The sequence below is a fragment of the Scyliorhinus torazame genome, chromosome 4, assembly GCF_047496885.1.
Source record: "Scyliorhinus torazame isolate Kashiwa2021f chromosome 4, sScyTor2.1, whole genome shotgun sequence".
NCBI lineage: Eukaryota > Metazoa > Chordata > Chondrichthyes > Carcharhiniformes > Scyliorhinidae > Scyliorhinus > Scyliorhinus torazame.
In genome coordinates, this window is record NC_092710.1 from 313,497,444 (window position 1) to 313,521,258 (window position 23,815).

Below are 23,815 nucleotides of genomic sequence, written 5' to 3' on the forward strand. Positions count from 1 at the left end.
ATACCACCTCCCTCCCCAACAGGTCCCACCATTAATTAACCCCCTAATCTACGCTAACCTAGCTCCCCCCCCCTCCGCTGACGATTAATTTTCCGCAAAGAAGTCAATGAATGGTTGCCACCACCGGGCGAACCCTAACAGTGACCCTCTCAAGGCAAACTTGATTTTCTCCAAACAGAGAAAGCTAGCCATGTCCGATAGCCATATCTCCGACTTCGGGGGCTTTGAGTCCCTCCAAGCTATTAGTATCAGTCTCCGGGCTACCAGGGAAGCAAAGGCCAGAACATCTGCCATTTCTCCTCCTGGATTCCCGGATCTTCCGACACCCTGAAGATCGCTACCTCTGGACTCATTGCCACCCTCGTTTTTAATACCTTGCACATGACCTCAGCAAACCCCTGCCAAAATCCCCTAAGCTTGGGACATGCCCAGAACATGTGGACATGGTTCGCTGGTCCTCCCGCACACTTTGCGCACCTGTCCTCCACCACAAAGAATCTGCTCATCCGGGCCACTGTCATGTGAGCCCGGTGAACGACCTTAAATTGAATCAGGCTGGGCCTGGCACAGGTTGCGGTTGCGTTGACTCTACTCAACGCATCTGCCCAAAGGCCCTCCTCTATCTCTCCCCCCAGCTCCTCCTCCCACTTTCGTTTCAGCTCCTCGGTTTGCGTCTCCTCTGACCCCATAAGTTCCTTGTAAATGTCAGAGACGCTCCCCTCTCCTACTGGAACCGACTCTGTCCCGAATCCCCCGTAGCGGCAGGAGGGGAAGGTTGATACCTGTCTACACAGAAAGTCCCGCACCTGCAGACATGTAGATTTGTTTCCCCTCACCAATGCAAACTTCTCCTCCAGCACTCTCACACTTGGAAAGCTCCCCTCTATAAACAAGTCCCCCATCCTCTCAATCCCCACTCTCCGCCACATTCGGAACCCCCATCCATACTCCCCGAGGCAAACCGGTGATTATCGCAGATTGGGGACCAGATGCCCACTGCCCCCACATATCTCCTCCATTGCCCCCAGACTCTCAGGAACACCACCACCACGGGGCTGGTGGAGTACCGCGCTGGCGGGAATGGCAGAGGCGCAGTTACCAATGCCCCCAGACTGGTGCCCTTACAAGAAGCCACCTCCATACGCACCCATGCCGACTCCCCCCCCCCCCCCACCAGCCACTTCCTAATCATGGCTATGTTAGCCGCCCAGTAATAATTGCTAAAGTTCAGCAGCGCCTGCCCACCCTTTCCCCGACTCCGCTCAAGCATTACCCTCCTCATTCGCGGGGACTTGCCCCCCCCCCCACATGAAGCCCGCAATAACTTTATTGACCCGCTTAAAAAAGGACCGCGTAATAAAGATGGGGAGACATTGAAATACAAACAGGAATCTCGGGAGGACCGTCATTTTCACCGTTTGGACTCTCCCAGCTAGAGACAACGGGAGCGCGTCCCATCTCCAGAAATCATCCTTCATCTGATCTATCAACCGGGCCAAGTTCAATTTATGTAGCCGGTCCCAATCCCGCTCTACCTTAAACTGTCCCCTACCAATCTAAACAGCAGTTCCCCCAGTCGCCTCTCCTGACCCCTCGCCTGGACTGCAAACATCTCGCTCTTGCCCATATTAAGCTTACACCCCGAGAACTGGCCAAATTTCCCTAAAATTCCCACGATTTCTTCCATCTCCTCAACTGGATCCGAAACATACAGGAGCAGGTCATTCGCGTAAAGCGAGACTGTGCTCCACGCCCCCCCCCCCGGACGGCTCTCAGAGCAATTGCCAGCGGCTCTATAGCCAGCGCAAACAGCAGTAGGGAGAGGGGACATCCCTGTCTCGTCCCCCAGTGCAGTCTAAAATAGTCCGAAATTGTCCTGTTTGTCCGTACACTCGCCACAGGAGCCTGGTACAGCAACCTGACCCAGTCAATAAAGCCATGGATACCCGACGGTCCCGGGGCTTTACCCGACTGCATGGCCTTCAAGCCCTCCACTATCTCCTCCAACCCAATCGGGGCCCCCAGTCCTTCTACCAGCTCCCCGTCCATCTTCGGGAAAGTCAGCCCCTCCAGGAAGTACCTCATCCCCTCCGGCCCTGTAGGGGGTTCCGACCTGTACAGCCTGCTGTAGAAATCCCTAAACGCCTTACTTACCCCTGACGAATACCCAACCAATTGACGAATCCCCGTCAATAACTTTACCTATTTCTCTAGCTGCCTCCCTCTTTCTGAGCTGCTGTGCAAGCATCCTGCTGGCCTTTTCTCCATGCTCATAGATCGCCCCCCTGCCCTTTCTGAGCTGTTCCACTGCCCTCCCTGTGGTTAACAGGCAGAACTCCACCTGTAGCCTCCGCCGTTCCCTTAAAAGCCCCATCTCTGGAGTCTCCGCGTACCTCCTGTCGACTTGTAGAATCTCTTTTATGAGTCGGTCTGTCTGCCCTGTCCGTCCTGTCCCTGTGAGCCTGAATCGAGATCAGCTCTCCTCTGACCACTGCCTTCAGCGCTTCCCAGGCCACCGCTGCTGAGACTTCCCCCGTATCGTTTACCTTTGCATGCATTTCCTCAGCCTCTCGCATACCGCTTCGTCTGCCAACAGCCCTACATCTAACTTCCTGAGGGCATCTGAGTAGAAGGAGAACTCCTTCACCCTCGGCTGCCTAAATCTCCATGGATCCACCCCCCCCATCTGCTCCATGAACCCTCTTAGTTCCCTTGCCATTGCTGGCACCCTGCACATTTTCGAGCTTGACAAATCCAGGCCAGGATCAATAACGGTGTTGAAGTCCCCTCCCATTTTTTATTTTTTTAAAAATATGTTTATTCAGATTTTTCCAACAAAATTTTTAACAACCCCCCCCCCCATAACAAAAAGAAAAAAGAACACAAACACAACAATCAAAAATAATACAAAACGTATACATTGGGTTTCCCCCGTATGTAGTAACCCCCCCATATGACATTCAAAGGTACTCTTGGGGAAGCCGCCCCCCCACCCACCCAAATACCCCCCTCGAAAGAGACCCCACCCCCCAACCCTTGGGTTGCTGCTGACCTCCTCCTAACGCTCCGCGAGATAGTCTAGGAACGGTTGCCACCGCCTGAAGAACCCCTACACAGACCCTCATAAGGCAAACTTTATCCTCTCCAGCTTAATGAACCCTGCCATGTCATTTATCCAGGCTTCCACACTGGGGGGACTCGTGTCCTTCCATAATAGCAAGATCCTCCGCCGGGCTACCAGGGACGCAAAGGCCAGGATACCGGCCTCTTTCGCCTCCTGCACTCCCGGCTCATCCGTTACCCCAAATAGTGCCAGCCCCCAACTTGGCTTGACCTGGACTTTCACCACCTTGGACATAGTCCTCGCGAAACCCCTCCAGAACCCATCCAGTGCCGGGCACGACCAGAACATGTGGGCATGATTCGCCGGGTTTCCCGAGCACCTCCCACATCTGTCCTCCATCCCAAAGAACCTACTCAACCTCGCCCCTGTCATATGCACTCTGTGAGTAACCTTAAATTGTATTAGGCTGAGCCTGGCGCAAGAGGAAGAGGAATTAACCCTACTCAGGGCATCAGCCCACAGACCCTCTTCAATCTCCTCCCCCAACTCCGCCTCCCACTTGCCCTTCAGCTCCTCTAGCGAAGCCTCCTCCTCTTCTTTCATCTCCAGATATATCGCCGAAACCTTGCCCTCTCCGACCCATAAACCCGAAATCACCCGGTCCTGAATCCCCCGTGCCGGGAGCAATGGGAATTCCCTCACCTGCCGCCTCACAAACGCCCTCACTTGCATATACCTGAATGCATTTCCCGGGGGTAAACCAAACTTCTCCTCCAGCGCCCCTAGGCTCGCAAACGTCCCATCGATAAACAGGTCCCCCATTCTTCTAATCCCTGCCCGATGCCAGCTCCGAAATCCCCCATCCATCCATCCCGGGACGAACCGATGGTTCTCCCGAATCGGGGACCAAATAGAGGTCCCCACCTCGCCCCTATGCAGTCTCCACTGCCCCCAGATCTTCAACATTGCCGCCACCACCGGACGCGTGGTGTACCTTGTCGGCGAGAGCGGCAGCGGTACCGTCACCAGCGCCCTTAGGCTCGTGCCCCTGCAGGACGCCATCTCCAACCTCTTCCACGCCGCCCCCTCTCCCTCTATTACCCACTTTCGGATCATCGCCACGTTGGCTGCCCAATAATAGCCGCACAGATTCGGCAGCGCCACCCCACCCCTGACCCTGCTACGCTCCAGAAACACCCTCTTTACCCTCGGGGTCTTATTTTCCCACACGAAACCCATGATGCTCCTACCTACCCGTTTAAAAAAAGCCTTGGTAATCATAATGGGAAGGCACTTTAACACAAAGAGAAACCTCGGGAGGACCATCATTTTAACCGACTGTACCCTGCCCGCTAGCGAGAGTGGCAGCACATCGCATCTTTTGAAATCCTCCTCCATCTGCTCCACCAACCGCGTCAAATTGAGCTTGTGCAGGGCCCCCCAACTCCCAGCCACCTGGATCCCCAAGTACCGAAAGTTCCTTTCCGCCCTCTTCAACGGTAGGTCGTCTATCCCTCTTCCCTGATCCCCTGGATGTACCACAAAGAGCTCACTTTTCCCTACATTAAGCTTATACCCCGAGAATGCCCCAAACTCCCTTAGGATCCGCATGACCTCCGCCATCCCCTCCACTGGATCTGCCATATACAGCAACAGGTCGTCCACATACAGCAACACACGATGTTCCTCTCCCCCTCGGACCAATCCTCTCAATTTCCTGGACTCCCTTAGTGCCATGGCCAGAGGCTCAATTGCCAAAGCAAACAACAAGGGGTACAGGGGGCACCCCTGCCTCGTCCCTCGGTACAGCCGAAGGTACTCCGACCTCCGCCGATCCGTAGCCACACTCGCCACCGGGGTTCTATATAGCAGCCTGACCCAGCTAATGAACCCCTCCCTGAACCCAAACCTCCGCAACACTTCCCAAAGATGCTCCCACTCCACCCGGTCGAAGGCCTGCTCCGGGTCCATAGCTGCCACTACCTCCGCTTCTCCCTCCACCGATGGCATCATAACCACGCTGAGGAGCCTCCGCACATTAGTGTTTATCTGCCTGCCCTTTACAAATCCCGTCTGGCCCTCATGAATCACCCCCGGGACACAGTCCTCAATTCTCGTAGCCAGCACTTTTGCCAGCAACTTAGCATCCACATTGAGGAGCGAGATCGGTCTATACGACCCACATTGCAGTGGGTCCTTGTCCCGCTTCAGGATCAGTGAGATCAGCGCCCCGGACATTGTCGGGGGCAGGGTCCCCCCCTCCCTTGCCTCATTGAAAGTCCTCACGAGCAACGGGCCTAGCAGGTCCACATATTTTCTATAAAACCCGACCGGGAACCCATCTGGCCCCGGGGCCTTCCCCGCCTGCATGTTCCCCAATCCTTTAACCAGCTCCTCCAACCCAATTGGCGCCCCTAAACCAGCCACCTCCTGCTCCTCCACCCTCAGGAACCTCTATTGATCCAAAAATCGTCGCATCCCCTCTTCCCCCGCTGGGGGCTCAGATCTGTACAGCTGCTCATAGAAATCCTTGAATACCTCATTTACTCTCACCGCACTCTGCACCGTATTCCCCCCGCTATCCTTAACTCCACCTATCTCCCTCGCTGCCTCCCTCTTGAAGTCCCCTCCCATGACCAGCTTGTGCGAGTCCAGGTCCAGTATCTTCCCCAGCATCCTCTTTATGGATTCCACATCATCCCAATTTGGCGCGTACACATTAACCAGCATTACCTTCATCCTCTCCAGCTTACCGCTAACCATAATATATCGACCACCCACATTGAAACTATTCTACCCACCTCAAATATCACCCGCTTATTAATCAAGATCGCAACCCCTCTGGTCTTTGCGTCCAGCCCCGAGTGAAAGACCTGACTGACCCTGCCTTTCCTCAATCTAACCTGGTCCACCACTCTAAGGTGCGTCTCCAGCAAAATGATCACGTCCGCCTTCAGTCCCCTCAGGTGCGCGAACACGCGTGCCGTCTTGACTGGCCCATTTAGCCCTCGAACATAGAAAATACAGTACAGAACAGGCCCTTCGGCCCACGATGTTGTGCCGAACCTTTGTCCTCGATTAATCATAGATTATCATTGAATTTACAGTGCAGAAGGAGGCCATTCGGCCATTTGAGTCTGCACCGGCTCTTGGAAAGAGCACCCTACCCAAACTCAACACCTCCACCCAACACGAAGGGCAATTTGGACATTAAGGGCAATTTATCATTGGCGAATTCACCTAACCCGCACAGTTCAGGTGATCAGCCTAGTTGGGGGGCAAAGCACCGCCCCCCCCCTCCGCCGATCAGCCATCCCCTTTCTTGGGCCCGCCTCTAGCCCATGCGCCGCGCCACCTCCGGCCCGTCCCCCGGCAGCTCCCGCCACCGACCTCCTCTCTGTCCCTCAACTGAAGTCCCTCCCTCATCAGCAGAACAACTACCCCCCTCCCCCCCCCCCCAGCAATACCATTCTGAAACCTAACCCATACAATAAACTAAACATATGCACATCCCCACTGCGCTTCCTGAGCTAGCTCATCCAGCTAGCTTGGTGGCCCCCGGCGCCAAATAGTCTCCCACCTATTGTTCCCTCTCTCCCCCCCGCTCATACAAACAAATTCCCTCATCTAACAATCCCCACACAATAACCCAACTGAAAGAAAAACACCAAAATCCAAACAAGCACATCTCCATCCCACAGAAGTGCACATCAAAGCAAAAGGCATTGCCAACATTCACCAGAAAGAAAACCCGAAAACGAACAACTTTTCCCCCCCTTCTTGCACAGAACTCAAAAAACAGAAGAGAAAAAAATAATTAACCAATATAAGCCAACAAGTTGCATCAAAGTTCAAAAGTGCTCAGCCCCTCACCAGTCCTTTCCTTTTCGCGAAATCCAGCACGTCTTCGGGCGACTCAAAATAATGATGCTGGTCCTCATATGTGACCCAGAGACGAGCCTGATACAGCAGTCCAAACTTCACCTGTTTCGTGAAGAAGATTGACTTAATCTGGTTGAAGCCTGCCCTTTTCCTGGCCACCTCCACACTCAGGTCCTGGTACACCCGCAGGATACTGTTGTCCCACTGACAGCTCCGCGTTCACTTGGCCCACTGAAGAATACATTCCTTGTCCAGGACCCTGTGGAATCTCACCACCATTGCCCTCGGAGAGTCCCCCGTTCGTGGCCTCCTCGCAAGCGCTCTGTACGCCTCCAAGGGTCGGGAGAATGTCCCCTCCCCCAGCAGCTTCTCGAACATACCCGCTACGTATGCCCCAGCAGCAGCTCCCTCAGACCCCTCCGGGAGCCCGACAATTCTTAAGTTCAGCCGACGGAACCTATTCTCTACGTCCTCCACCTTCGCCAGAAGATTCTTTTGCTGGTCCCTCAGCATCCCCACCTCCAGCTCCACCGCCGTTTGATGCTCCTCCTGCTCAGCCAGCACCTTCAGGAACGCCTGATCCTGGGCCTCCAATCTATGCTCCAGCCGATCAATCGACTCTTTAAATCGGGTCCAGGCAGTCCCGTTTCTGCGTAGCAAAGCCGTCCTGGATGACCTGCATCAACTGCTCCGTTGATCTCTGGGCCGACACACCAGGGGGCCGGTCCCCGGCCATGCTGTCTCCTTCTGCAACTTCAGCACAGCCCTCGCCTGTCTTTTTATTTCTGCCTTTTCGTGCACTTCTGGTTCTTTTCTCCATACACCGATACGTGGAAACGGTGCCCAATTGCCTCAGGCCTTCGAATTTACAGCTTAAAACCGGAAGAATGTCGGGGGGGAAAAGGTCCAAAAGTCCAACCAGAGCGGGAGCCACCAAATGTGCGACTTACTCCTTCATAGCCGCCACCGGAAGTCCTCCCCGGGGGGGAGTTTCTAATCTTGACTGACATAAGGTCACTGGAGGATCTAAATCCTTGTACTTTTCCCACTAGCCCTCTTGGACTGTCAGGCCATGCACCACTTGCAGCAGGAAAGGCATCTGCAAATATTGCCCATTTTAAACCACCCCTTTGGAGGCCCAGGGTAAAATCCTGCCAACGTCACTCAAGCTATTTCTTTCTACTCTGTGCGCCGCTACAAACAAACACATGAACACTCCAACATGTCATGGCATCAAAAGGAAAACGAATGGAAGCAACGGGCGGAGAGATTGGGAAGATAACTGAAGCTGGTTAGAGTCAGTGTTCAGACCAGAGGTCCATGGCAGTGCTCAGGGGGAAGAGGGCACTTCTTCCATGTGTTTCCTGACCGAAACAGTGTACAAAAACTGAAACCAGAAATGTCGGAGTGATAGGTGGAGGGATCAAAGAAAGTCACAAGTCGATCATGACAGCACTCATCCAAACTTTGCTTTCACTGTTTGCCAAGCCACCAGCCAATCTATATTTGCTCTCCATAACAATCTGGAGTCACAATATGAACGGTAAATACAGTGACTGTAATAATAATCTTTAATAGTGTCACAAGTAAGCTCACATTAACACTGCAATGAAGTTACTGTGAAAATCCCCTCATCGCCGGCGCCTGCTCGCGTACACAGAGGGAGAATTCGGAATGTCCAAATTACCTAAGCACATCTTTCGGGACTTGTGGGAGGAAACCAGAGCGCCCGGAGGAAACCCACGCAGACACGGGGAGAAAGTGACGTCCAAACACGTGCAGGTTAGGTGGATTGGCCATGATAAATTGCCCTTAGTGACTGGGATAGGGTGGAAATGAGGGCTTAAGTGGTTCGGTGCAGATTCGATGGGCCAAATGGCCCCCTTCTGCACTGTATGTTCTATGTTCTAAGTTCTAAAAGTGCCGACTCCGCACAGATAGTGACCCAAGCGGGAATCGAACATGGGACGCCGGTGCTGTGAAGCAACAGAGCTAACCACTGTGCTACTGTGCCGCTCTCACATGGAATAAGTGGTTTGGGAAGATGTAAGTGAAGAGGAGGTTATGCAGAATCATGGAATTGAATCTTACAGCACAGGAAATTGACTATTTGGCAGTTTGATAAAGCTGCCCAAGGTAGCTCCATGCCACAGCTTCATCTCCCATATCCCTGAAAATTAGTCCTCTTGAAGTTCACACCCAATTACCTCCTGAAACCTCCAAACAAGTCTGCTTTCACAGTGCACCACAGATCTGAACAACTGTGTGTGAGCTCTTTCTCCACATTTCCGATCTACTTCTGCCAACTTAAAAAAAATCTATGTCCTCCGGTTACTGAATCACTTACCAGAGGAAATGGTTTTCTTCACAAATGCTACGTCACAACCTCTCACCATTTTGAATTTCACCTTTTCCTGCTATGTTTACATAGGAAAGTACCAAGGGGAGAACGGAGCCAAGGTGGGAGAAGATGGGTCAAGTGCAAGCTGAAACAATGAGTTAGCCGAGACAAGTCTGTTTGCAATACCTTGGGGAGGGCAGAGAAATGGGGCTGTACGAAGTTGAAATGAAATTAGAGGAAGTGCAGGGAAGATCAGGAACACTCTAGGAATTAATGGTTTGTTATTTAGTAGGAGCACCATGGCTAAGAGGAGTGGAGCGGGAAGAGTCAATTAATCAGGGTATGACTTCAGCTAGGTAGAGTCTCTTCTCTACCTAGAGGATGAGGGGGAATCTTATTGAAACTTACAGGATACTGCAAGGCCTGGAGAGAGTGGATGTGGAGAGGATGTTTCCACTAGTAGGAAAAACTAGAACCAGAGGAAACAATCTCAGACTAAAGGAACAATCCTTTAGAACAGAGATGAGGAGGAATTTCTTCAGCCAGAGGGTGGTGAATCTGTGGACCTCTTTGCCGCAGAAGGCTGTGGAGGCAGAGATAGATAGATTCTTGATTAATAAGGGGGTCAGGGGTTATGGGGAGAAGGCAGGGAATGGGGTTGTAGAAAAATATCAGCCATGATTGAATAGCGGAGCAGACTTGATGGGCTGAGTGGCCTAATTCTGCTCCTATATCTTATGGTCTCTTCCACTAGGCAACAGTAGCACCCCTCAGTCTGGAGGTTTGGAGTGGAAGGGACAGAGAGGAGTCAGGGGAGTGGAGAAATACCGATAGTCACAGTTCTCAATGTCTTGGCACGTTTGGAATTAGTCGAGGTGTGATCGTAGAGGGATGAAGCTGAGGCCTCTGCGGAGGAAAGATTGTTCACAGTCAAAAGGGAAGGAGTAGAACAATAAAGAAAACCCACCAAATAAAACCCACCGTGTCTGGACAGCAATGGGCCTCTGGATAAAAGAGTTTGGGAGCCTCTGGATAAAAGCTATGGGGCTCTTTGTAAAAAACACAACTTGATATTAGTAAGCTCCAATATGCACAAATACACACCTACCTGTTGTCGGTGCTGTGAGCTGGGAAGCGAGGGTAAAGTGCACAAAGAAGAGCTGCGATTGCAGAATTAGACGTGCACAATGAGTATCTGTAACAGAGATTTAAAGGGACAATTGAAAACACAAACGAAAACAGTTGTAAGAAGACTCATCCCTTGACAAAATGACTGTTAAAAGCAGGCTAGCAGAACCCACAACTTATACCAATTTCAGTCACACAGAAAATCATGTGGGCAGGGTTTTGCATCATCGATGTGGCCGCACAGAACTTTCACCCGATTATCTCCATTCCAGTGCATTTTGCCAAGTCCATTGGAAAGGTGAGTCACCGAGTGAGGTGTGGTAGGAGGAGGTGGCTGCGTTAAGTGAGGTGTGGTAGGAGGAGGTGATGTTGCTCGAGGTGGGTGGGATGAGTGAGACGCGGCAAACGGACAGCGAGGGCCAGCAGTGATGGCTGTGATTGGGGAAGGTACTTGGCTGCAGAGCGATATGGACAGGGTGAGATGGAGTCAGGAGGAGTGAGAGCTGTGTGGATGGCCAACTGGGGCAGTTATAGAACATATAGTGCAGATGGAGGCCATTTAGCCCATCGAGTCTGCACCCACCCACTTAAGCCCTCAGTTCCACCCTATCCCAGCAACCCAATAACTCCCCCTAACCTTTTTTTTTGGGACATTAAGGGCAATTTATCATGGCCAATCCACCTAACCTGCACGTCTTTGGACTGTGGGAGAAAACTGGAGCACCCGGAGGAAACCCACGCAGACACGGGGAGAACGTGCAGACTCCACACAGGCAGTGACCCAGCCAGGAATTAAACCTGGGACCCTGGAGCTGTGAAGCCACAGTGCTAACCACTGTGCTACCGTGCCGCCCACTTGGCATGGGGAGGAGTGAGCGTGGTGGGTGGATTAGGATGGGCAGGTGAAAACGTGAAGAAAATAAAATGCATATTTAAGGCAGTTTATGCCTCATGTACGTACAATAATGTATCGTTGAGTACCCTCTTACACTATCTAAATCACGATGTGGAGATGCCGGCGTTGGACTGGGGTGAGCTTGGTAAGAAGTCTTACAACACCAGGTTAAAGTCCAACAGCTTTGTTTCGATGTCACAAGCTTTCGGAGCGCTGCTCCTTCCTCAGGTGAATGAAGAGGTACGTTCCAGAAACACATATATAGACAAATTCAAAGATGCCAAACAATGCTTGGAATACGAGCATTAGCAGGTGATTAAATCTTTACAGATCCAGAGATGGGGTAACCCCAGGTTAAAGAGGTGTGAATTGTGTCAAGCCAGGACAGTTGGTAGGATTTCGCAGGCCAGATGGTGGGGGATGAATGTAATGCGACATGAATCCCAGGTCCCGGTTGAGGCCGCACTCATGTGTGCGGAACTTGGCTACAAGTTTCTGCTCGGTGATTCTGCGTTGTCGCGCGTCCTGAAGGCCGCCTTGGAGAACGCTTACCCGGAGATCAGAGGCTGAATGCCCTTGACTGTTGAAGTGTTCCCCGACTGGAAGGGAACATTCCTGCCTGGTGATTGTCGCGCGATGTCCGTTCATTCGTTGCCAGCAATTAGAAACAGGTCTGTAATTATATTACAACTTGTTTTCCTTCTTTCATGCCTCCTTTTCTGGAAGGCAGCTATTCATACTATGGCGCATTGCCATGGGTGACCCCTCTTATATTGTCCAAGTGGCCATTCTTTGTAGTGAATAATGAAGGACTATTCAACTGCGACCAGCACCACAGTTGAGCCAAAATGCAGGCCGTACCCGATGTCTGCAGGAGTCACTGCATTGGGACAGGGGATAGAACAGAAAAGGCTGGAAGACTTACACAGGCAGTTCTGTCAGTGCCAGGAAACATAAAGAACTGATTGGTGTTTCATGTTTTCTCAAAAAGGTTGCATACCCAAAATGTTCACTTGCATTTTCCCCAGCAGATGCTGACATAGTGGGAATTCTCAACATTAGCAATATTGCTCATTTTGGTGATCAGGGCTGGGTTGTTAGGATTGAGTTTAGGAGGAACTTCTTCACCCAAAGGGTTGCGAACCTATGAAATTCCCTGCCCAATGCAGCAGTTGAGGCTCCTTCATTAAATGTTTTCAAGATAAAGATAGATAGTTTTTTGAAGAATAAAGGAATAAAGGGTGTTCGGGCGGGAAAGTGGAGCTGAGCCCACAAAAGATCAGCCATGATCTCGTTGAATGACGGAGGAGGCTCGAGGGGCCAGATGGCCTACTCCTGCTCCTAGTTCTTATGTTCATATAAAGGTTACAATCGGGCAGCATGGTGGTGCAGTGGTAGCACTGCTGCCTCACGGCGCCGAGGGCCCGGGTACGATCCCGGCCCCAGGTCACTGTCCGTGTGGAGTTTGCACATTCTCCCCGTGTCTGTCTGGGCCTCACCCCCTCAACCCAAAGATGTGCAGGGTAGGTGGATTGACCACACTAATTTGCCCCTTAATTGGAAAAATAAAAACAAATAATAATAAAAAGTTTAAAGTGATGGCTTTTCATCACTGGGATCAGAGTTTAAAATCCAGGCCAGGCCTACAGCGTTTTCTGAAACTCTGTAAAGTAAGCGTCTATCCAGTTCCCAGTGGGCACAGGCCTACAGAGCAAAACTATTCTTACTTGGGCACGAACTGGTAAAATCTTACCAGATAGGCCACAAGATACCTGCTGGGGGAAATGCCACTCTGGCGCAGTGGAGGGCGCCCGTTCAAGGCACGTTGTCAGGCATGGAGCAGAAGGTGCTTGGCAGTTCTGATGAAAGGTCATCGACCTGAAAGGTCAACTGGTCCGCACTCTGCACATGCTGTCTGGCCTGTTGAGTTTTTCCAGCCTTTTCTGTTTTTGCTCCAAATCTGGCCGTCATCAGAGACCTGGTAAGCAGACAACGCCTACACTGGGCAACTGAATTAGGAAGAATTCAATCTCCCGTCGCAACCCTGTATATTTACTTTGTAGGTGAAATGCTTCCAAGTTACCTTCCCCCTCCTAAGAACAGGAGGCCGAGAGCCATATGAGCTGCCATGTGAAAGCCATAATTCATCTCCCCTCCGGTTCTTTTGTGCATGAGTCTACACAGCTGCAGGACTTTCAGGTTCCCAGTGCCTGCCATCACTAAGGCAAGGGAAAGTAGAACCACGCTCAAACAGGTTTCCAGGTTGTGGTGGCCAGCCTGTGAGGAGGAAAGACAATCGCCATGAGAAGGTCAACCGATTTGTTCCCCCACCCGTTACTCTCTTTTTTATTCTTCTTGCAGAAAAGGAGCACTTTTCCTTGACTGAGATGCAATGCAGACTCCGCACAGACAGTGACCCAAGCCGGGAATCGAACCTGGGACACTGGAGCTGTGAAGCAACTGTGCTAACCTCTATGCTACCGTCCACTGACTGTATTGACTATGATAATAAATACATTACGAACATAACTAAGAGGACTGGGCCACTAATAGGGTGATCCATGGCTGATTTTTTATACCAATTTGGTGGCACAGTGGTTAGCACGGCTGCCTCCCAGCGCTAGGGAGCCAGGTTCAATTCCGACCTTGGCGACTGTCTGTGTGGAGTTTGCACTTTCTCCCAGTGTCTGCATGGGTTTCCTGGTTTCCTCCCACAGTCCAAAAATGTGCAGGTTTGGTGGATTGGATATGCTAAATTGTCCCTAAATTGGTGGGGTCCCAAGAATAGGGTGGGGGATTGGGCCGAGGTAAGGGTGCTCTTTCAGAGGGTCAGTGCAGACTCGATAGGACAAATGGCGTCCTTCCGCACTGTAGGGATTCTATGATTCTTTTCGAATTCCACTTTCCTATTCTAGCCCCGTAACTAAAAAACACTATTGATCTCGGCCTTGAATATATTCAACACTGGAACATTCACAGCACAAATCTCTGGATCAAGAAATTTCTCCTCACCTCAGTCATTAACCCGAGATCCTGACCGCAGTACATCAACCATTGGCAAACCCACCATCACATTCATTTTGTGAGAAATGTGCTTTTAACTGTTGAACAAAGGACCAGGCTGTACACACACCAGTCAATTTTTAAAACAGCCATTTCATAATGGTGCTCATGGCTTAACCCATTGGACAGCTCGACTGACATTGGTTTTATTTTAGTTCGCCAGAAAGGAAGTTGTGCTCAACCTTTATGCAAAAGCAAGAAGCAAATTTTATGGAATATTAGTCAAGGCCTCAGCAAGAATAATGTGTCCACTTCAAGGCATTACACTTTAGAAAGATGTCAAGGCTTAGGAAAGGGTGCTGTGAGATTTACTGGAATGGTACAAGGGAAGAGGGACTTCAGTTATGTGCAGAAGTTAGGACTGTCCTTCTTACAGCAGATAAGGTTCAGGGAAGCTTTACCGGGGGAGTTCAAAAATATGAAGGGTGCAGAAAGTTTCCATTGACAGGATGGTTGGTGACCAGAGGACACATGTTAAAGGTAATTGCCAAAAGAACCAGAGAGGAGATGAGAATTCTTTTTACCCAGTGAGTTTGTTGGGCGGTGGAAGGAGATTCAATAACCTCAAAAGGGAATTGGAGAAATACTTGAAGAGAAAAACATTTCTGGAGCTCTGAGGGTGGATCTGGGAGGTGGGACGGGGTAGTGGCATTGTGGCAGAGACTCCATGGGCCAAATGGACTCCTTCTGTGCTGTGAGATTCAATGATTTGAAGTCTTTAGTGATAAGAATCATCAAATAATGTTGATAAGTTTCACACAATATGTGTTCCAACATTTGAAGTCATGCACATCATATTATCTCCTGCAGCAACACCTATGGTCAAGGTGCATGTCTTTTTATTTCACTTCTCCTGCACAAGCCACATTCTTATCAGCATTTCTTTTGCCCTCCTCTAGGCATCTCCTTACTGGCATATTGCCCATACATACTGGTGACCCATTGGCTTCTTGCCCAGCTGACCATCATTTCAGTCTAAGACCACTGGTAAGGTTTGGGAAATAATTTGGTTGTGGAGGGTACTTTGATGCTATTGTCGGCCAATATCTGCATACGCACACGTGTTGCCGGACCGCGATCAGGAGTCAGACTCATTCTCCCCACCCCCACTTGCCACCCGTCCCCCGTTAGCAAAGTACAACCGCAACGCCCCTACGGCACGCTGTCCCGCCCGAGACCCATAACCGAGCAGAGGCTGGCAATGGAAACCAGGGACATTCACAGCTGCTGACTGTATTAATCCTTCCAGTGCGCGCACGGCTGCAGCGGAGGTCCTGGTTAAGGCAAGCTGGGTCCAGTTTTCACCGCCAATATCGATAGTGCCGATAGGATGGAGACTTTCAATCAGCAAAGTGAGATTGACAGCTCAGCTGAGGAGAGTGCAGTCACCATCAATTTATGCCATAACAGGGAGATGCAGCAGGCTCAGACACCCCAAATATAATTCCATTATTGGCCATCATGAAAGAAACCAAAAGGAGCAGCGGGGCCACCAAGCTTTGAAATGTTCCTTACAATTCAATTAACCTTTGGAGTGAGGCAAACAGGCCATCTTGTGCTGAATGCATTGTCTAAAAGAATAGGAACCGTGGGTCCTTTCACCTCTGGATCAATCTAGATTGATGGGATCAAACGCCCACTCGGGTTTGACTCCTGATCACTGCCCAGCAACACTTCCTGGAAGTGTGCATATGCAGATATAATAATAATCTTTATTATTGTCACAAGTAAGTTTACATAAACACCGCAATGAGGTTACTGTGAAAATCCCCTAGTCTCCACACTCCGGCGCCTGTTCGGGTACACGGAGGGAGAATTCAGAATGTCCAATTCACCTAACAAGCACACCTTTCGGGACTTATGGGAGGAAACTGGAGCACCCGGATAAACCCACGCAGGCACGGGGAGAACGTGCAAACTCCTCACAGACAGTGACCCAAGCTGGGAATCGAACCTGGGACCCTGGCGCTGTGAAGCAACAGTGCTAACCACTGTGCTACCATGTCGTCCATATGAGGTGGCAAGCGGATCAAAATATTTTGTGAAACACATTTCTGTCAAATTAGTTTGCTGGTCGATTTAATAAACACCGGCCTCCAGAAAAGTAATTCTACCCGAACTGGACATGCTCGATAAAACATCTCTTTAGTTCAATGAGCAGAAAAAGTATACGAAACACCGCAAACAATTTAACCCAACGACTATGAATTGGTCCGAAAACGTAAGGAGGCAAGAAATGGAACTTACCAGCGTTGCCACAGGCGAGGAGACAGATTCCAGAAACATTTTCACATATTTGTACTGGACAATAAAAACAATAGTTACCACAGCGTGACACAACAGGTACTTTCTGACATATTAACTAGAAACATCAGCCAATAACAACTGCAGAGTGATACAAGCCCCGTGAAGTAACCATCTCCATTTAGAAAGAGAGTATTGAATTTGATGACATTACTTACCAAACAATTGAAGGCTGCTGCATTGGAAGAACCTGCAAAACGAAGGCCCATTGCCATACAGGCACCGGCGATGATGTTGATATGAGCTTGGCTGCAAGGACATTATGACAGCAAAGGAAAAGTTACTCAGAGGATGAGTAACAATTCAATCATGGACATATATTTGCTTGTTAGAATGAACGTCTAGTTGACAGGGTGGTGAGGGTGAAGGAACTCCAGGTTTTGAAACAACTAACTGGCTAAGATCTTAAAATGCAATTTTGCTCCCCATGCATTCTCACATTGGTGATAGTTGGTGGCGGTGGTTGTGGGGGTGGCGGGAGGCCAGGCCTCCAAAGAGATGTGAAAACCGACAACCCTGGTTGGGCGAATTGCCCGTTGCAACTTGCGGCGGGGTCAGGTATCGGGTCAAAAGGGAAAGGATCCAACCACTAGAGCGGTTTAACCAGATGGAGGATGGCCAGGACATTCCGCTATCCCAATTGGCATGAGGTGGGGGGAAGGATGGAATGGGGAAATGGAAGAACATTGGCTCAGGGTTTATGTGACGCGTCTGTGTCAGGGGTTCTGAACTTGGGAAATCGTATCTTAAACAGTTGGGCGCCAGCTTCCAATTAATTAGGGGGCAGTTATGTGTCTTCCATCTATCAACCATACTCAACAAATGACAAATAACCAAGGGAAAACAAGTAAACCTTGCATCTTAGTGTGATCAAAACCGAGGTGGAAAAATCCAGGTCAAGGCTTTTCAAACAATTGAGAATAATCTGAAAGTGTGTCGGTCTATAGATAGAAACTATGCATATGGCACTCAAACCTACTGTGGCGATCTCTTTTCAAACTTGAAATTTCCAAAGCTAAGTACGCTGTTAAATTAAGCTAGTCATGCTTATGTATGCTTCTAATGTGCATATTTTTTATCCTAAAAGAATATCTGGAGGTAAAATACTTCATTATAGTTTTCATCACTTTTTTAAAAACATTACATATGGAAAAGTGGATGAAATTGAGCCATGCAATGTTAGTAACGAATGGTTGGGTGCACATAATTTGAAAATGACAGATGGAAATAATGCAGGCTTTAGGTCTAACTTGCATCTAATTTGGAGTGTTTCCTTTTCAAAAGCCCTTTACCTTTTATTCAACTCACAAGTTATTGACTGTTGTTTCCTGTTCTTTTTAACTCCATCACTTATTCTACATCACTTTCCGCCACATGCAGCTCAGACTGATTATGGTTGAATCATATCAGGAACGTCTTCCTCGGAGTAATCTGACAGAGAATCACCTCCATCCTCCCCTGTCAAACCACTTCAGCAAACCGAGCCGCCTAGCTTCAGCAAGTTACTCAACGGATCAAATCTCAGATGTGTTTAGAAGAGGACCTCAAAAAAGGACGGAAGTGTAAAATGGTAAAAACGCGTTGTCTTATACCCATTCAATTAAAAAAAAAATTTCATTTCAGTTTTTAAGCAAGTTCACGATTAATGCGGTCCATTAATCAAGAGTGACTGTTGTCCAGAATAATTTTCCAGGTTGTATGGTGGAGGCAAGAGCTCTCAAAATGGGTCAACAGATGGATGCTGTGCACGTTTCAATGGAAGAAGGAGTTAAGATGGGCTGAATGGTCTCCTTCACATGTGATACCGAGAACCAGCTGCATACCCTAAATCTTCTCTTGCTCATGATACACGTTGTGAACCATGTGAACACACAGCATGTTTCTGGAAGCCTTGAGAAAGATTTGCATTTATATAGCCCAGGTTACAGCGTCAGTGGGTTGCAGTCACTGCTGCAATGTGGGAAATGCCACAGCCAATTTGTACATAACAAGGGCCCACAAACACCAGTGCGCGATGACCACTGTTTCAGGAGTGTTGGTTGAGGGATAAATGCAGGCTGCAACACCAGGGAGAACTCCCTTTGTTCAAAATAGGGATCTTTTACATCAACCCGAGAGGGCAAACAGGACTTTGGTTTTGAAAGACTACCTCCAAAAGTGCCTCGCCTCTGCACTGGAGTGTCAGCCTAGATTGTGTGCATCAGTGTCTGGAACGAACTTGAGCCCCAAACCTTCGGACTCAGATGTGAAAGTGCGATCAATTGAGTCATGGCAGACACCAACATTTGAATCTTCTTATTTTAGCAAAGAAAAAAGCCCAAATTTAAACTTACCGCATGGTTTGCAAGTCAACATCTTCAGATACTTGCCCATCTATCGTGTTTAGTGATGCATTGTTTTGTCGAACAATCTATTAAAAAAAGCGCCCATATTAATTTGAGGACAAGGATGGAACTGCAGCTACAACTTGGGATGGAAATGTTTCGTTCCACCATGAAATTTTTTTGCATAAAGATCCAAAATGACTGCTGCATTCTGGAGACGGAATTAAAGCATCTAATGCAGAGGGTAAATTATAATTTCCACTTGCTCATGTATTGCACTTTGTAAAACAAAACAGGTTAGTCCTGACAACACTCAAGATGGTCCACACCATCCAGGACAAAGCAACCCACTTGATCAGCACCCCATTCACCACCTCTTTATAAGTCACAATTAGGCTCACATTAACACTGCAATGAAGTTACTGTGAAAATCCCATCAACATCCAGGGGGACGACCAGACACTGAACTGGACTAGCCATATAAATACTATAGGTCAGAGGCTAGGAAGCCAGTGGCTACTAACTCACCTTCTGACTCCCCAAAGCCTGGCCACAATCTGCAAAGTACAAGTCAAAAGTGATTGCCTTTGATTAAGTGTGACCTCAAGAACAAAGGTGAGCAGTGTGTCGAAGGGCAACTAGGAACAGATGGCCCAGGTTGTGGTGGGGGGGGTGTTCCCTCTGGGATACCCTGGTCCAGTCCTCCATCATCCCCAACACCACACCCTCTTCCCACGGCACCTTCCCATGCAATCGCAGGTGAAACATCTGCCCCTTTACTCCCCGCCGACCATTCCAGGGCCTAGATACTCTTTTCAAGTGACGCAGCGCTACACTTCAACCTGGTCTATTGCATTCGCTGCTCCCAATGTGGTCCACTCTACACTGGAGAGACTAAATGCAGACTGGGTGACTGCTTTGTAGAACACCTTCGGTCCGTCCGCAAGCAGGACCCAGCCCTTCCTGTCACTTGCTATTTCGACTCACCGTCCCGCTCTCACGTCCACATGTCTATCCTTGACCTGCTCCAATGTTCCAGTGAAGCAAACTGGAGGAACAGCTCCTCCGATTAGGCACGTTACAGCCTTCTGGACTTAACATTGAGTTCAACAACTTAAGACTGTTAATTCTCTCCTCCACCTTCACCCCATTTTCATTTATATCAATTTATTTTCATTTCTTCCATCGTTGTGTTTTTCCCTGACAATTGTCCCTCTCCCCCAACCCACTTGGGCTATCTGTTATTCTGTTCCTAGTTGCCCTTTGACACACTGCTCACCGTTGTTCTGCCATTAACACATTCTAATCTCTTTCTGTGCCACTATCTGCACCCTTCTTAGCCTTAATCACCCTCATTTACATTCCTTTTGTCTTTATGTCCAAGGCACCTTTGTCAATCTCCACCTATCACTGGCCCTCTATCCAGCCCCATTGCTCCACGCACCCCCACTCACAACAGTATAAATCTGACCTATTTCCAATCCTCTCCAGCTTTGACAAAGAGTCACCCAGACTCAAAACGTTAGCTCCCTTCTCTCTCCACAGATGCACGTCACAAACCATCCAAGATTTGGAGCTATGAGCGGTGTCCCTTCTCCAGCATGGACGAAAATCCTGGAACTCCTTTCCGAACAGCACTGTGAATGCAGATATACCTCAAGGACTAGAGGTTCAAGGAGGCGCCTCACCACCACTTTCTCAAGGCCAATTAGGAATGGGCAAATAAATATTGGCCTGGTCAGTGAAACGCAGGTCCCATGAGTGGTTTACCAACTAGAGAGAAAAACAGGCAGTCTTCAATCTTCTGCCATTGTCTCCCCATTGTACATTCACCATCAAAGGCTGAAGGAACACTATAGCAAGAGCCCGAGGCACATTTTATTTGGCATATAATGTTCCTATTGACTAATCTAGGTTCAATGTTAACTACGTCAAGTAACATGATTTGCATCTTACTGATTGGTTTTCCAAGGTAACACAAGGTCAGCAAAACAAAAGGCCCAGCAAAACAAACGTAATATATCCCTCTAACAGCAGAAAATTCAGGAAGTCAGTGATGATGAGTGAAGGCAAACAAAGAAAAGGGAGAGAAGGGTGAAGGGGCAGAGAGAGAGGGGGTGGGCCAGGAGGGGATGTTGGGGGTCAGAGAGAGAGAGAAGGAGTGGGGCAGGAGAAGGAGTCGGGGTGGGGGGGGGGGAAAAGAGGGAGTCGGGGCGGGGAGGAGAGAGGGAGTCGGGGCGGGGAGGAGAGAGGGAGCCGGGGGGGTGGGGAGGAGGAGAGTCGGGGGGGGAAAGAGAGAGCCGGGGGGGGAGAAGAGTCGGGGTGGGGGGGGGGAAGAGAGAGCCTGGGGGGGGGGGGGGGGAGGGGAGAGAGCCGGGGTGGGGGAGGGGAGAGAGTCGGGGTGGGGGAGGAGAGAGAGTCGGGGTGGGGGAGGAGAGAGAGTCGGGGTGGGGGAGGAGAGAGAGTCGGGGTGGGGGAGGAGAGAGAGTCGGGGTGGGGGAGGAGAGAGAGTCGGGGTGGGGGAGGAGAGAGAGTCGGGGTGGGGGAGGAGAGAGAGTCGGGGTGGGGGAGGAGAGAGAGTCGGGGTGGGGGAGGAGAGAGAGTCGGGGTGGGGGAGGAGAGAGAGTCGGGGTGGGGGAGGAGAGAGAGTCGGGGTGGGGGAGGAGAGAGAGTCGGGGTGGGGGAGGAGAGAGAGTCGGGGTGGGGGAGGAGAGAGAGTCGGGGTGGGGGAGGAGAGAGAGTCGGGGTGGGGGAGGAGAGAGAGTCGGGGTGGGGGAGGAGAGAGAGTCGGGGTGGGGGAGGAGAGAGAGTCGGGGTGGGGGAGGAGAGAGAGTCGGGGTGGGGGAGGAGAGAGAGTCGGGGTGGGGGAGGAGAGAGAGTCGGGGTGGGGGAGGAGAGAGAGTCGGGGTGGGGGAGGAGAGAGAGTCGGGGTGGGGGAGGAGAGAGAGTCGGGGTGGGGGAGGAGAGAGAGTCGGGGTGGGGGAGGAGAGAGAGTCGGGGTGGGGGGGGGGGGGGAGAGTCGGGGTGGGGGGGGAAAAGAGAGAGCCGGGGTGGGGGGGAAAGAGAGAGCCGGGGGGGGGGGGGGGGGCAGGAGAGAGTGCTGGGGTGGGGGAGGAGAGAGAGTCGGGGTGGGGAGGAGAGAGGGAGCCGGAAGGGGTGGGGAGGAGAGGGGGAGCCGGAGGGGGTGGGGAGGAGAGGGGGAGCCGGAGGGGGCGGGGAGGAGAGGGGGAGCCGGTTGGGGGGGGGGGGGGGGAATAGTCGGGGGGGGGAGGGAAAGAGTCGGGGTGCGGGGGGGAAGAGAGAGGCGGGGTGGGGGAAGAGAGAGAGCCGGGGTGGGGGAGAAGAGAGTGCTTGGGCGGGGGAGGAGAGAGAGTCGGGGTGGGGTTGGGAAAGAGAGAGCCGGGGTGGGGAGGAGAGAGTGCTTGGGCGGGGAGGAGAGAGAGTCGGGGCGGGGAGGAGAGAGGGAGTCGGGGTGGGGGGGTGAGAGAGCTGGAGGGGGGGGGGTGAGAGAGCTGGGGGGGGGGGTGAGAGAGCTGGGGGGGGGTGAGAGAGCTGGGGGGGGGGGGTGAGAGAGCTGGGGGGGGGTGAGAGAGTCGGGGGGAGGAGAGAGAGTCGGGGGAGGGGGACGATAGTCAGGGTGGGGAGGGAAAGAGTCGGGGTGGGGGGGGGACAGAGTTGGGGTGTGGGGGGAGAAAGAGCCGAGGTGTGGGGGGAGAGAGAGCTGGGGTGTGGGGGGAGAGAGTGTCGGGGTGGGGGGGGGGGAAAGAGTGCTGGGGTGGGGGAGGAGAGACAGTCGGGGTGGGGGAGGAGAGATAGTCGGGGTGGGGGAGGAGAGAGAGTCGGGGAGGAGAGTGGGAGTCGGGGTGGGGGGGGGTGAGAGAGCTGGGGGGGTGAGAGAGCTGGGGGGGAAAAGAGAGAGTCGGGGGGAGGAGAGAGAGTCGGGGGAGGGGGGCGATAGTCAGGGTGGGGAGGGAAAGAGTCGGGGTGGGGGGGGAAAGAGTCGGGGTGGGGGGGGAAAGAGTCGGGGTGGGGGGGGAAAGAGTCGGGGTGGGGGGGGAAAGAGTTGGGGTGTGGGGGGAGAAAGAGCCGGGGTGGGGGAGGAGAGAGAGCCGGGGTGGGGGAGGAGAGAGAGCCGGGGTGGGGGAGAGGAGAGAGAGTCGGGGTGGGGGGGGGGGGGGGGGGGGGGGGGGAGAATGCTGGGGTGGGGGAGGAGATGGCAGATGGAGTTTAACCTGGACAAATGTGAGGTAATGCATTTTGGAAGGGCTAATGCAGGTAGGGAATATACAGTGAATGGTAGAACCCTCAAGAGTATTGAAAGTCAAAGAGATCTAGGAGTACAGGTCCACAGATCACTGAAAGGGGCTACACAGGTGGAGAAGGTAGTCAAGAAGGCATACGGCATGCTTGCCTTCATTGGCCGGGGCATTGAGTATAAGAATTGGCAAGTCATGTTGCAGCTGTATAGAACCTTAGTTAGGCCACACTTGGAGCATAGTGTTCAATTCTGGTCGCCACACTACCAGAAGGATGTGGAGGCTTTAGAGAGGGTGCAGAAGAGATTTACCAGAATGTTGCCTGGTATGGAGGGCATAAGCTATGAGGAGCGATTGAATAAACTCGGTTTGTTCTCACTGGAACGAAGGAGGTTGAGGGGCGACCTGATAGAGGTATACAAAATTATGAGGGGCATAGACAGAGTGGATAGTCAGAGGCTTTTCCCCAGGGTAGAGGGGTCAATTACTAGGGGGCATAGGTTTAAGGTGAGAGGGGCAAAGTTTAGAGTAGATGTACGAGGCAAGTTTTTTACGCAG

General features: G+C 51.2%; 1 protein-coding gene and 1 long non-coding RNA gene across 9 annotated transcripts in view; one reads left to right on the top strand and one right to left on the bottom strand.

The window, feature by feature from the left end:
• The window catches only part of LOC140411079 (uncharacterized), a 108,604-nt gene extending 90,298 nt beyond the window's left edge, over positions 1 to 18,306 (top strand). The window contains exons 2-3 of the long non-coding RNA XR_011940813.1: positions 15,273 to 15,360; positions 18,058 to 18,306. This is a non-coding gene — a long non-coding RNA (uncharacterized lncRNA). The remainder of the gene's footprint in view (positions 1 to 15,272; positions 15,361 to 18,057) is intronic.
• anapc1 (anaphase promoting complex subunit 1) overlaps positions 1 to 23,815 on the bottom strand; it is a 318,440-nt gene that overhangs the window by 74,236 nt on the left and 220,389 nt on the right. For all 8 annotated transcript variants that reach the window (XM_072500093.1, XM_072500089.1, XM_072500086.1 and 5 more), the window contains 5 exons: positions 19,011 to 19,087; positions 16,836 to 16,926; positions 16,621 to 16,674; positions 13,394 to 13,587; positions 10,396 to 10,482 (listed from right to left, as the gene is read on the bottom strand). In XM_072500093.1, coding sequence (XP_072356194.1) covers positions 10,396 to 10,482; positions 13,394 to 13,587; positions 16,621 to 16,674; positions 16,836 to 16,926; positions 19,011 to 19,087 — 503 coding nt within the window. The remainder of the gene's footprint in view (positions 1 to 10,395; positions 10,483 to 13,393; positions 13,588 to 16,620; positions 16,675 to 16,835; positions 16,927 to 19,010; positions 19,088 to 23,815) is intronic.